General features: G+C 48.7%; 2 protein-coding genes across 5 annotated transcripts; both read left to right on the top strand.

The window, feature by feature from the left end:
- The first annotated feature begins 675 nt into the window (after nt 1–675).
- On the top strand, nt 676–10,148 carry LOC117074080 (translation initiation factor IF-2-like). The gene is made up of 3 exons (XM_033195313.1): nt 676–735; nt 4,000–4,707; nt 4,982–10,148. Exons 1-3 carry the CDS (start codon nt 676–678, stop codon nt 4,994–4,996), a joined length of 783 nt encoding a protein of 260 aa, XP_033051204.1. The 3' UTR covers nt 4,997–10,148.
- LOC117075400 lies at nt 8,015–12,375 on the top strand. Of its 4 annotated transcripts, none has more exons than XM_033197720.1 (5): nt 8,015–8,184; nt 8,631–8,764; nt 9,312–9,431; nt 9,678–9,803; nt 10,428–12,375. In XM_033197720.1, the coding sequence occupies exons 1-5, from the start codon at nt 8,049–8,051 to the stop codon at nt 10,461–10,463; spliced, it is 552 nt and encodes a 183-aa protein (XP_033053611.1). In that variant the 5' UTR covers nt 8,015–8,048; the 3' UTR covers nt 10,464–12,375. The 4 variants fall into 4 exon arrangements, 3 of the variants coding, with proteins under 3 accessions (XP_033053611.1, XP_033053610.1, XP_033053613.1); XM_033197719.1 differs by having other exon boundaries at nt 9,309–9,431; XM_033197722.1 differs by lacking the exon at nt 9,312–9,431.
- Nucleotides 12,376–14,036: the final 1,661 nt, after the last annotated feature.

Genomic DNA, 14,036 nt, shown 5'->3' with positions numbered 1-14,036 from the left:
CCTCACTGAATTCTCACTGAAATCTCATTTGTTGAGCTGGGTAACAGACATCACAGGATCTGGTCAATACATAGTCTGGTGCTGCTGACCATGATTCCCTCTAAATAATAAGGTAGAATACCTGCCTCAGGGAATGGGATTTTTTAAAATGCCAGCTTTAACATGTTATATTATGTGTTCAACATTTTCTTCACTGACTTACTGTATACAAGGATTATGGCCATACTACGGGGGAAGTATTATTAGACATATTTTACCAATGAAGAAATTGAGGCTCAGGAAGTTCAAACCACTTGCCTAAGGATACAGAACTAATAAGTGACAGAAGCAGCACAGTTCGCACCTCTTTCACTCCCGTGACTACTTGTTCTTAGAGAATCACACACACTGTGAGGATGCCAAGAACACAGTGAAAGAAAGTGGTGTAGTGCTCTCACACTTGGGCTCCTCGACGCTTGGGTCCCATGTGTTTTTTAAAACCTTTGTTTTAGGAAACGTTCTGCGGCAGCCGTTTCTTCAATCTGCATCTGGTTCCGTCAATCTGCATCTGGTTCTGTCACTCTGGCTGCTTCTCCCACATCCCAACAAAGTGCTGCACTGCGAAGGGTTTCACAGGGACTCAAACAACAAAACAACTCTTAAAAAGTGTCCCATAAAGTGCCATATGCAAACATCATGTGTGGCGTGCACATTTTGGGCAGCGGCAGAATGTCTGCTTCCTGTATGGATGCATGGGTGGGTGCACTGGGGGCAGGGATATTTTCTGAGTAGTATGACTGCGTTTGGCGGCAGCTTTAGGTACCCAGGCAAACATGTTGGCCCGACACCTCTTACTCTGGGGAGAACAGATCTATAACAGAAAGGGCTTGTGGTAGGAGTAGATTCCTTTGTTCTGACCCTGGTAGACTCGGCACTGCCATTTCATTGTTTCTAAGAAAGGCTCTGCTGGCAAATCAGTCTTAGCACCTGCCAAGAGCACTATTTCCTTCTAGGGGAACCTTCCCAGCCCCTGGCCTCTGCCAGAGCCTCAGGCTGAGTGGGGCTGGCCAGGTCCTATATCCATTCTCCTTACCTTAGACAAGAAGGAGGAAACTGATTCAAGGACAGCCAGTCCATAGACTGACCAGCAACCTGTAAGGTGGCCAGGCATGGAATCTCTTTCCTACCACAAGCAGTGTGGTTAACTACGCCAATCAAGTTCTCATTCTTGGAAATCTCAATTGGAGATTATAGAGAGAACCAGGCAGCTGGCAGAAAGAGAAAACCACAGACACAAAAAGGGAGACAACATGAGAGTAATGGGGCCACATTCATGGTGAAACACTCGGAACTGGGAACTCCTGAGATGGATCAGGGAGATGAGGCAACCCAATGCTTAGAGCGGCCAGGGGTCCCAAATGTCCTCCTGACACCTCCCTCTGACACCTGGCTGGATTTTTGTCTCTCCTCTGGTATTACAGTGAGATTTTAGTCTCTTTAATTACATCAATTAGGATGCTTTGGGTTGCAAGTAACACAAAACCCAACTAAAAGCAGTCTTCATAAGAAAAATAAGTCATCTCACTTAAGACAATCCTAAGCATTTCCCCCACTCCCCGGGTTGGCTAATTTAGTGGCTTAACAATGTCATGAAGATCCCAGATGTTTCCTGAATTTCTTCTCATCACCCTCTATTTTGCTTGTCCTTCTAGCCTGCTTTCTCTCATGGTATCAGAAGCCTGCAAAAGTTCCAGGCAATGACATCCAGAGTTGAAAAAGGGAAAAAAGGGAATGCACCTTTCCTGTGCCTCTTTTAAAGCAAAAGGAAAATACTCCACCAACTCCCCAGCAAGCTTCTCCCACATCTCATTGGTCAGAATTGCACCCTCTACCCATTCCTAAATCAATCACTGGTGCCAGCAGGGAGGAATGCAGCCGCCTGAAGCACAGGGTAGCTCTATCCTTTAACCCAGTCAATGTCAGCCCTCTGTTAGCTAGGGAGAAGGCGAACAGCAGTGTCTGCTCCACTTACTACCCTATCTACTGAACAATAGAGCTCCATTTCATGAAATGACCTGGTTACATCTGTTTCCCTCAACTCAGAGAGTTGGCTAATACACAGATCAGACTTAGCAAGTTGAAGACATGATCTTCAGTAGGTACTCTTAGACAGTAGTTGAGAGCTGAGTGGTTATGTAAATACAATATTATATGGAGCCCTAAAGTTTCCATCGCTTTGTAATATTTTTGGGGGCCCCAAACACACACAACAGAGACTCTAAGGAATGAACCTATCACACCACTCCTAACTCTGGGCTTCCCAGTCCATTTCTTGCCTCCTTGGGCCTCCTAAGCAGTGATGGCATTCTGTTTTTCGATGCAGGGCTTGCTTTGAGCTGATACATAGGCTTTTCTGGAACAGTGGTTTTCAAAACTTCTTCATGCATCAGACAATCTCTTCAAAGGCTCCTTAAAAATTGCTGGGCTCAAAAGGACAACATATGAAGCTTAGGAGTGAAGGGACTTCCTGAGCAGAAATGGGCCAACTTCAGTCTTTTTACTGTGTCTTTGTAGTATTCTATAGTTAATTTCCTTAATTGGTAAATTTAGTGACCATTACCTAGTGATCATTTAATGGGCGGCGATTCTAATGGTATAAAGTTCACAACGTTCTATGTCCCTAGCCTGTCATTTTTCAGCTGCGTGTAAAAGGGGGTAGGATGAGATAATCGATCATTATAAAGATTTAACTATTTTATGCTAAAGCGGCCATATTTTCAAGGGATGAAACCATCTCGCACACAACAATGAAGGTACTCGGCCATAGACTTGGAATGAGACCATATATGGGGATGAGATCCTTCTGGTTAGCCTAATACTGCTGTACTGGACTGTGTGTAAACGGGGTGCTTCCGCTGAGGCCTTGCAAGGCAAGCCGGCTGTGCCATGTTTGTAGATGGGGCAGAGGAAGCTAGAACAATGGAAAAGTAACCTATTTATGCTAGGTCCAGCTATTGAAGCAAGGTAGGAATGAGGCTAGTGTGCTTAACTTCCCTAAGGCATACTTTTCTGGCTACCTTCTGCCCTGTGTCTGGTACCTACATCCTTGATGACTGTTCTCTCTGATCCATTCTGGATATATATATATATATGAATTGCTGGGCTGGCTCTACCTCAAAGCTTCTGATCCAGTAGGCCTAGGAGGGGGCAGCTAAGATGCATTTCTTACTAGTTCCCAGGTGATGCTTCTGCTGCTAGTCTGGGCACCACACTTTTAGAATCACAGCTCTAGGGCTAGGGGTGCTAATCTTCATTCCAAATGGAAGGGAGGCTGCTAAGGAGTCCACTTAAGTAATTTTTCCTGCGATAAAGACTTGCTTCCTTGTCACTTGCTGTCAACACCCCTCCACACAGCAGCGACTGCCTGGCTTAATTCTTAAACTAGAGGCCTCTCAATAGATAGGGTGGACACTTCCTCGCCTCCTGGCAGGAGAGAGAAAGAAGGGACTTCAATCTTTGGTTGGCAGAGCCTGACTAGGCAGCCGGGCACAGAACCTAGGGCTTTCCCACCCCTTTGCTTTCTCACCTGTAAAACGAATAAAGGTACTGGTCCTGCCAGCTTCACAGGTCGCTGTACACAGAAGAACGGTTGGTTGAAAGTGCCCTGCATAACGCAAAGTTCTTTAGGACTCGCAAACAGCCTTAATCGCGGTAAGGGGGCACATCAGGGCTGTGAGAAGCCCCCTTTAGGGCTCGGCACAGGTGATTCTGGGCTCCCTGTGCTTGCCAGCCTCCTAAAGCAGGTGCCCACTTTCAGCAGCTCTGCACGCCCCACCTGGGGGCCTCTGCTGGAGGTCTGCCTGGCCCCGGGCACGCGTGTGCGCGCGAGGATTTCTTTTGCAGAGAATAAAACCACCGTTACTTTCCGTCCGCGGTCTACCCCGGGGTCCCCATTCCTCGTAAGTGCTGTGGAACCCCGAGGTGATGAGCCGGGGGAAGCCAGCATCTCATGCCCTCTAGTGCCGGCGCCCGGCAGAGCCCCGGGACTCGGGAGTTTTTGCCGCCGCTGAGGACGCGGAGCGGACTGGTGGCCGCATCGCCGAGGGAGGGCCCGGGCAGCCCTGCAGCGCGTCTTCGCGGAGCCCTGGGGGCCGCGCCGCTCCTCCAAACATGATTCAGAACCGCCCGTCAGCCTTGGCTCCAGCGCCTGGCGCGAGTGAACTGGGCTTGGCTGCCTCGGCCCCGTCTGAACCCTGCGGGCCGCGGGCCAGGGCGGGCCGGGATCTGCCGCGCCAGGACCTTGCAGACCCGGCCGCGGCCCGGCCGAGTGCCTCCCGCCGGGGCCTCACGCCCACGGTCCACGCTTGCAACACCAGGGCTGCACGGCGGGGTCCGCAGCTGGGTCTGCGCCTGGGACTTGGGGCTCCCTGCGCTCCTCGTACCGCACCCCTTGCCTTAACACCAAGCGGATGGGTCCTGGGGCTTCACCGGCCGGGCCGGAGCCCCAGACCCACAGCTCTCCCCCTCCCATCGCACGGCCCCTCTGCACTGGGGCGGGAGTCGGGGACTGGAGCCAGAGAAAGGAGACGCGCCGCGCCGGTCCTCAAGTCTCTTGAGCCAGTTCGGGTCCGGGCGCGCCCCCCAGGGCTCCAGTCGTGGGAGGTTCCAGATATGTGCAACTGTGTGGCGCTGGGCTTCCAGCGGGTTCTTGGTGGGGGCTCCCTCTCTGTGAGTCCATGGGCAGAGATTTGCCTTGGAGGGTCGCACCTGGCTACAGAAGTATGAGACTTAGTTTCCAGGGAGCAGAGGGGCCCTGGGATAAGGAACTGAAGCTTCTGGGGGTAGTTTGGAATCTTGGTTCCACCAATTATTAGCTGTCCAATCTGGAGAAATTCACTTCCCCCGTTTTCTTGGTTATAAATAACTATAGCTACCATTTGAGTGCTTACTATTTTCCATGTACTTTACATATGTTATTTTTATCTTTCCAACGATTTTGCAGGCCATATTCTGCTGATGAAGAAATGGGATCTCAGCCAGGGAAAGTGACTTGCCAAGGTTACACCACTGGTAAGTGGAGATCTATGACTTGAACCTGTCTCTAACTCCAGAGACTGTACTTTCTCTGTAAGTGAGAACATTGACGCCATACAAAGAATTTTAAAACTGTAAGATGGTGACGGATACCATTCTCTTCTGACCTGTTCTCAGGCCAGGTCCTGAAGTCCAGGCTGAAAGCATGACCTTTCTTTCTCCCTACCTCCTCAGCCACGCTTCCCTAGGAGGGTCAGAGTGCAAGAGGTAAGGTCTGGGACTGGGGACCCCTGGGTCAGCCTTGCCCACCACTCCCACCTGGACCCTTCCCATCCTCATTTCTACCCTACACTGCTCAATGTCCTTGAGGGACAAGGTGGTGTCACTGTTGTGGCATTTCTCCTCCACTACCAGTTGCACAAGGGGATTTTTCTCCTGTTCTCAGAGTGGGAAGAAGACCAAGAAGGTCTGTACAGTAACTTGAGACTCCTAGGGCCCAGTTTGGGCTCTTAGGAGGCCAGCAGTGCCTCAACTTTCTCATCTGTGTTTAGAATTCACTTTGCAGAGAAAATGGGTGGACTCTTGGGGAGAGGAGGGCCTGAGTGTCAGAGAAATTTGGGTGCCAGTCTTTTGTAAAATGGAATCTATTGATAATGCCACCACCAGTCTTGCCTGACCCCACAAGAGTTGCAGTAAGAACTCAAAATGGATAATGGCCACACAGTGCTCTGGGAAGTGCGAAGTGTCTCATGAACAGAAGGTGGTATTATTCACAGAAGCCACTGCAGGCAACAGGAGTACAAAGATGAATGCCATCTTGGAATCTTTCAGGCTAGCAGGGGAAATATGAATGGCTATACAAAGAGTTAAAATATAAAACAGGGCATGCAAATGCTCCACCAATATGCCCACGTGGTGCCAACTCATACTGATTTTGTAATAACAAAGAATATACACAGGTCTATCTGGGTAACCTCTACTACTATTGCAAGAACTCCTTCTCTTCACAATAGCTCTAGCCAATCTGGCTCCCCTATCCAATTAGCCTCCTTCTTACCACCTGCGTGATCTATGGCAGGATTTTTTTTTTCCTTTGGGGTGTATTTGTATTAGTTCCCTATTGCTGCTGTGATAGATAACCACACACATAGTGGCTTAAAACAACACGTTTGTTATCTTACAGTTCTGTATGTAAGAAGTCCAAAATGTGTCTCACTGGGCAGGACTGTTCCTTCTGGAGGCACTGGGGGAGACTCTGTTTCCTTGACTTCTCCAGATTTTTGAGACCACCTGCATTCCTTGGTCTGTGGCCACTTCTCCATCTTCAAAGCTATCAGCGACCAGCTGAGTCTTTCTCACATTGAATCACTGCCACCTCTGCTTCTGTGGACATGTCTCCTCTGCCTAACACTGTTTTCTCCCGATCTCAAGACTCTTAATATATCTTTAAAGTTCCTTTTGCTTTGTAAGGCGGCAGTTTCACAGGTTCCAGGGATTAGGACCTGGACATCTTTGAGGGGGAGGGAGCATTTATCAAAAAACAAAAACCCTAGGGCCTCAAACAAAATATTTTTTAAAAGAACTATAAAAGGTTCAACTCTTCTTCTTCAAAGAAGTAACATAGCAACTTTTTCTATAAATGTAACAAATTCTGAAGAAAAAAAAAAAAGAACTTTCAGTTCCTAACTACACCCATAAAAAATCAGACTCCCTGGTGTCAGGGAAGAAGAAACAATAGGTGACACCAAATAGACTCCACATAAAAGGGTAGGGAAAGGCTCCCTAGGTTGGGCAGTTACCATATGTGCTTCACTGGGAATGTAGGTACAGCCCTTGGAAATGATTAGCTGTTAACAATTGTCCACAGCTCTTCAGCTGCTTTACTTTATAATCCTTTGGTGCAGTAGACATCGAAAACATTTTTTTTTAAAATAAATCAATAAACTGTATTTTTTAGAAAAATTTTAGTTCACAGCAATATTGAGCAGAAAGTAGAGTTCCCTGTCCCTATACCCTCCTCCCACTTAAACCATTTTAAAAGCATTAATAGAATTCTTGGCTCCTTATTTTCCCCCCAAAAGAAATTCCTACATAAAAAAATAAAAATCGTGCTGCTCTGGTTCAAGTGAACTCATGAAGTCCCTCAACCTCTGTAAATCCTACTGCATGGTTTAACACTGTGGAATAATGAGAATAACTCAAGTTAGAAAGTACCCTCTGGACCACAGAAGTAGGGAGACTGTCATGTTGAAAATTATTCTCCAGGCTTCAGAAACAAGAATTGTCATAATATTCTCCCAAGAATTGGAAAAGAGTAGGCTCTTGTTCTGACGTAGAAGCATAGACCCTTCTAGGCCATAAATCTGCTTATTTTAGTTACAATAGTGAAAGGGCCAGTGCGCAGCACGGTGAAAAGTACATGGGCCCAGAAATTGGGGAGTCAGATGGGGCAGCTCGGATGTAGGGGACATATAAATTAAGACCTAGTGCGGGCCTTTCGTATTCTGGGTCAGATAGGTGAGCTTCTGTGTGGGCTACCCTGGAATCCAGTGTTGCATAGGGTTGTCTGAGAGGTGCAGGGAACGCCTAGAAAACTTTGCAGGGAGAATGTTTTCTAAGCCAACACCTAGAAGACAAGCAAGAGTTTGCTGAGCAGAGAGTGAAGCTGGGCGCGGCTGGGATCATGGGGCGGGATGTGCACAGCTGGGACATGGGGAAGAGCTGCAGTGGAGAGTGGGGTATGGTGGAGAGCAATATGGGCCAGACTACGCTGGCGGGCCTGGAGGCCTTGGGAGGGCGGACTTTCTCCAAGAGTGGGGGTGCCAGGACAGGGTCCCAAGCAGGGGCCCAACGTGGCCTGGTTTGCTCTTCACTGGCAAGCTCCATGGCCCTGGGTAATGTGCTTCTCCTGTTTTTCTTCTCATCGGTGCCTGGCTGAGCTCTCGAGTCGTTTCCTGCTCTGAGCCTGAAACTTCAAGCAGCAAGAGGACGGTCCACAGTCCCGTTACTGGGGCTCTGCAAACGCGACGTTCCCAATGGCCCTCTCCCAGGTTCCGGGCCTCCGGGTATCGGAACTTCTGTCTGTAAAGGATGAAGACGACCTTGCTCACACTGCAGAGGGATGGAGAAACGTGACCCAGCGGAGGGGCTTTCGGCTGCGGAGTGCGAGAGGTGACCCGAAGGGTGAAGGCAGGGCGAGCCCGGTCAGCGCCCCCGACTGGGCGGCCTCCCCGCCAGCCGGTGAATTCGTTCCCAGCTCCAGCCGCATCTCACCCTCTATCGCGTCTCTCGGGCCTCAGAGTGAGGCTGCACGGCCCGGAGGCCTGAAATCTGCCCTTTGTTCCCTCCGGGGACCGCAGAGCCACAGCACACTGAAAACTGCAGTCTGGGGAGCCGGAAGCACTGGCCGGGCGCAGGGCCAGCGACCGCCTCGGGTCTGCGCAGGCGCAGGTCGGGGAAGCCGCGCGCGGTCGGATTTCTGCGGCCCGCGGCTGCCCTCTCGTGGCCGCAAGGCGCCATGGCACGGCTGCTTCCACGCAGCGGAGGGACGCTGGCCCGGAGGCTGCGGATCCAGACCCGCCAGCCGGGGAGGCCAGCCAAGCGCTGTGTTTTTCCAGGTCCGCGCGGGCCAGGGGAGCCCTGCGTGTTTGCTTGGTGGGAGTGGTTTACTGGGAAAGTAGACGGAAGGTACCCTGCAAATCGGCATGCACTGTATTGTTTGGGAGTCAACAGCCTGGAAAGCAAATATCAGGTGAGGGCAGTGCTGGGAACCACCGCCTGCCCCCTCCCCTGGCCTTGGCCCTGACTTTGAACACGGCACCGCGAGCCAAACAGCTCCGCGGCTCAGGGGAGAGGGGGAGGAGGAGGCAGGCAGCGGGGGAGGTGTCAAGACTCAGGAATAGGAGCCAGCTAGGCCCAACCTACGCCTGCCACCCTAGGGGCTGCAAACAGGGAATACACCCCTTCTGCCCACCTCAGGAAGACATCGTACACCCGGACAAGTCAGCATTCCAGATAGGCTAGTTTTCTGCAAGGGTGGGGGCGTGAGAGTGGAGGGGTTGCTCGGGGCCCACCCAGGCATAACTATCTGAAGGGCACACCCCACAACGGAAGGGTTAGGTGAGAGGGGTGAACCCACTCTCTGGCACGAGAATCATGTGTCCTGTTCCACGCAGGGAGCCACACTACATAGCGTTCTCTTTAAATTCATCTTCACTAGCTGGGTGTGCCTGAGTCTTCTCCTATCTCCTGATTCTGAGTTAACTTTTTGCGTCCCACCCTGTTCTTGTCTCAAGCAGCCGCTTTGGAATGTGTTTCCTCTTGTCCAGGGTTTGAAGATTAGTCATAAAAAACATCACTCTGCCCTTGCTGAAGTGCTTGCTGGCTACTCGATCATTCCACTTCTATGTCCCAAGAAGGTCTGCTAAGGAGATGGCTTCTTCAGGGCTTCCGTCTTTTCCATGCACTCTCAGCTCCAGACTCCATCTCATCCGTGGATATTACCCTGTGCCCCGCGGGGAGGAGGGCGGGGGAGGGTTTCTGGGCCTGGATTATTGGTGGGAGGAGAGCAAGTGCAGAAACGAAGCTATGACTTTCGCAGAAGTCATGCATTCCGTTCAAGGATATTCCTGTCTGTAGCCTCCACACATTCCCTCTGGCTGCAGGCCCCTGAGATTTTTCCGTGTGACCCGGTTACATTGCATCTGTATAGATTATCAAAGCACCTCATGACTGTGGAGGAGGAAGTTGGGGACAGAACATGGATCTGGAAAGCTCACAGCATGGACTTGGTAGGGTGACACAATGTCCCATGTTCTTCAAGAAATGTCTAGACTAGGTGATTGATTCTATCGGAGATCTGGCACAATGCTCTTGCCACATAGAGGGGCAAATTGAGATCCAGAGAGAAGTGACTGGCCCAGGTCACTCAGCCAGCTGGTGACTGAGCTGGAATTCGTTCCCAGGTCTCCTGACACCCAGTTCATTCATTTTTTGCACGTGTTTTCTGAGGACTTACTGTATGCTAGGCACTGTTGTAGGTGCTAGGAATATACAAAGTGCCTGTATGGAGCCTGTGTCTTGTAATGTGTATGTGGGGAGATTGTGGATAAACAAATAAACAGATTTATCCAGAATGCCACATGGTTAAAAGTTTTTATGATACTCAGTGCCTCTTTTCCTCTTGTTTTTGAAGGGAATGGGTTTGAGGCTTGAGAAGAGATGTTCACTCACACATTGGGTCATTAAATAAACATTAGAGGATGCCCCACTATGTGCCAGATGCTGTGCAGGGCACACAGATATAAAGGCAGGGTCTGTCTTCAAAAGTGCCACCAGCTGGGCAGATAAGGTATGCCTCTTAGTATCTTTATATGGATTTCTGTAATTTTTATGCTAATTGTTTTTCTCTCCAGATCTCTCCCAAAAAGGATGCTTGTAGAAAACGATGATTCTGAAATGGTACAAATTCCTTTCCCAAAAGGCATCTCAAAGCCAGCCGCTGCTACTGACTTATTGATGGCTATCATCCAGTGGCCTTGGGGAGGCGGTGGGCAGCCCAACCACTGCCTGTAATAAGGAGAGACAACTCAGCATCCGCCCTGCAGTGAATAATAGAACAAAAAGCTGCCGGCGCCTGCAGGATCAAAGCACATGAGCAACCACAGTGTCTCTGGGTTCAACAGATCAGCGAAGGCCGGGCAGTCAGCAGATGTCATGGAATTTTTTGGGGGAGAAGTCTGGGTTGTGGAGGAAGCCTCAGCTGGATTTCAGTACCTTACAAGATGCTCTTCTGTGGCTCTCTCCTGCCAACCTTCCTTGGACATGAAATACTCTTCCTTCTATCCTCCCTCTTTACCACTGCGGTTCCCAAAGTCTAAAAAGATGGGGGCAGGAGGTGAGGCAGGCGGGGATGGGAAAAGAATACTGGACCAGGAGGCAGGAGACACTGGATCTGTGGGTGTAGGCAATGCTAAATGACTTCCATGGCCTCAGTCTTGCCATCTGTAAAATGGGAAGGTTGATATATGGCCTCAAACTTTCTGCCCACTTTGATAAACCATATTTCACCAAAAAGAGGCAGAGGGGATCTGTTGCTTTTCAGGTTCCTGTCAAGTTACTTCTAGGTCAGACAGAATGATTGCCCCAATGATTCTGGGTCCACAAACTCCATCTGTGAACCCCCATTTCTCGGGGGCGTTGGGATCAGGATAGGCAAGAAGACTATATTATTCCCTCCTCCTACTTGCTCCCACTTGCCAGTGGGGAAATCAGTGGCAACTTTAGAGTAATTTTGGAGGGGCGGGGGGATGAGTTATTATTGGGCTTTTTATCTGCAAAGAATATTTTCAGATATTAATGTTTGTGCCTTTAAATGTACATGCAGTTCTAGAGTAGAAGACCCTAGTGGTTGCGGTGCTGTGAGGCATTTTGCATATATTTATCTCACTCAAGAAGAACTGTGGGGTCCGTGTGAAAGTAAGTGTGTGTGTGTGTATGAGTATGTGTGTGCATGCCCCGAGTCAGCCTGAGTCCTGAGCCTTTTGTCTTTGCTCCTGACTAAGCCACTGGGGGAGGTAAATATATAATTGGAGGAAGAAATCTGTCAGGAAATAACTTTTTTACTTGTGGAAAGTCATTGAAAACCCTTGCTTTTGTATATGAGCACAGCACCCTGTAGGCAGGTGAGGAGTCTTAGAACAGAGCGGGGAGCAAACCAGACTAGTACTAAAGAAACCTCCATGTTTGATATAAAGCCAATGCACAGGTCCACACAGACAGAGCATGGAGGTGTGCTCCGCAGGGGCACCGCACAGACCCGTGTAATGGCAAGCCCGGACACGTGTACAACTAAACATCCTCACAGATACATTTTAGTGTAGGCAGAGACCTGATGTTATGGGTTAGACTATGTCCCCCCACAAAATATGTGTACTGGAAGTCATCTTTCAGTACATGTGACTGAGACCTTATTTGGAGATAGGGTCTTTGCAGATGTAAACTGGTTAATAAAAAATAATAAAATAATTTAAAAAAAAACTAAAGGTAATGGCAACAATAAAAAAAAAAAAAAAGAGTAAGTCATGCTGGGATAGGGTGGGATAGCCCTAATTCAATGTAACTGGTGTCCTCGAAAGAAGAGGGGAATTTGGACACAGAGACACAGAAGGAAGACAGCTACAGGGGAATGGAGGTAGAGATTGGAGTTATGTGGCCACAAGGGAAGGAACTCCTGGGGCTCCCAGAAGCTGGAAGAAAGAAGGATCCTTTCCCTATGGGCTTTGGAGGGAGCGTGGCTCTGCAACACCTTGGTTTTGGACTTCTAGCTCCGGAAGGGTAAGAGAATAAATTTTTGTGATCTCATACTCAGTTCATGGTGCTATATGGTGATAGCCCTAGAAACTAAGATACCCAGGTGTGTTGGATGTACACATCAGGCCCACATTCAGGGTGCACAGGGCCTTTGGTAAACAACAACAACAACAACAAAAACTCTCATTTCTGTGGAGAATCCATTGCCAGTGGTCTGGATGGCATGGCCACTGCCCTTCTTCAGGGATGTGCACAAGACCCTGGCCTGGCCAATCAGAATACCTCATGCCCTGGACCACAGTAATTGGGTCGGGGTGGTCAAGATTTACATAAATGATTTACATAAAATGTTTAAATGTTTTCTTACAGTACTTAAAATAAAAAATGCTTTTAAAATTTCAGTTGCCAATTGGTTTTTGCGACTATATAGAAATACAATTGATTTTTACATATTGGTTTTGTTTCCTGTATGCTTGCTAAATTCATGCATTAGTGGTATTTTTCTAGATTTCTTAGAATTTTCTGTGTACACAAATCACAGCGTCTGTGAATATACACAACATTACTTCTTCTTTTCCAAAACTTATGCTTTTCACTTATTGTTCTTGCCTTCTTGCACTAGGTAGAACCTCAGTTGTATATTAAATATATTTCTTAAAAAGGTAGACATTTGAGCCTTGTTTCCAATCTTGGGAATACACTATTCAGTCTTTTGCCCTTGTCTGTTTCTAAGCTACCAAAGCCTGTGCTATTGTGGGGAAATGTCGCTCTGTGGGCCAGCCATGGTGTGAGTGTGCAGATGGGACAGCGGCAGCGGGTACATTCTCCTGGGAAGGCCAGGCCTCGTGGCAGGCACCTGTAATCCCTGCTATTTGGGAGGCTGAGGCAGGAGGATGGCTTGAGTCTGGGAGTTCGAGTCCAGCCTGAGCCACACAGCGAGACACTGTCTCTTAAAACAAAAAATAAAAAACAAAACCAACAACCCCCATGCCTGTCAAATTTTCCTGGGGAGGGCAAGACACAATTAAGAAAGTGAACACTGAATTTATGTCATCCTTGTCTGTATCTCAGTAGCCACAGTTGTGCATTCCTTCAGTTCTCTCTTGGTAGAAGGTGGGGCCTGAATAAATGATGACATAAAGCCAACTGAACTTACTGAGCAGTCTCCCAGATGCTGCAAACTCAAGGAGGTTTCTGTGCTCAGATTTTTATTCTCTCTCTCTCTATCTCTCTCTCGTGCAGCATTTATGCTTTTTGGCAGTTCTTTCCTCTTCATTCCCCCATCTTTCCAATTACACACTTATATACACATAAACACTCCGATACCCTCAAACCACCAGAAGCCACATCAGATACTTGAGAGCCTTGGACCAGGAACTGATGGAGATAAAGACGACCTAGGAATGGTTGCTTGCCCTACCCTCAGGAGATTACAATTACTGATAGAGACAGAAGCCTTCACAGGGGGTGGGGGGCGGGGGATAGGAGAAACTTTACAAACGCACCTGTCAGCACACACAAGGACAATAATAGGAAAGGGGGTTTTCATACAAGGGAAGCATCTGGAAACTGAGAGGGTCCTACAAAGCTGTATAATCCAGCGTCTGTTGAGATGCAGGGGACCACCCTAGCTCCCAGTCCTTCCTTGATAAACACCTTGAATTTACAAGATGAAGTTTGAAGATGGGGAGGAGATGCCAATTATACCCTAT

This window comes from Trachypithecus francoisi, unplaced genomic scaffold, assembly GCF_009764315.1.
Source record: "Trachypithecus francoisi isolate TF-2019V2 unplaced genomic scaffold, Tfra_2.0 Lachesis_group5, whole genome shotgun sequence".
Lineage (NCBI taxonomy): Eukaryota > Metazoa > Chordata > Mammalia > Primates > Cercopithecidae > Trachypithecus > Trachypithecus francoisi.
The sequence above is the reverse complement of the archived record's forward strand: the minus strand, read 5'-3'. Positions and strand labels throughout refer to the sequence as shown.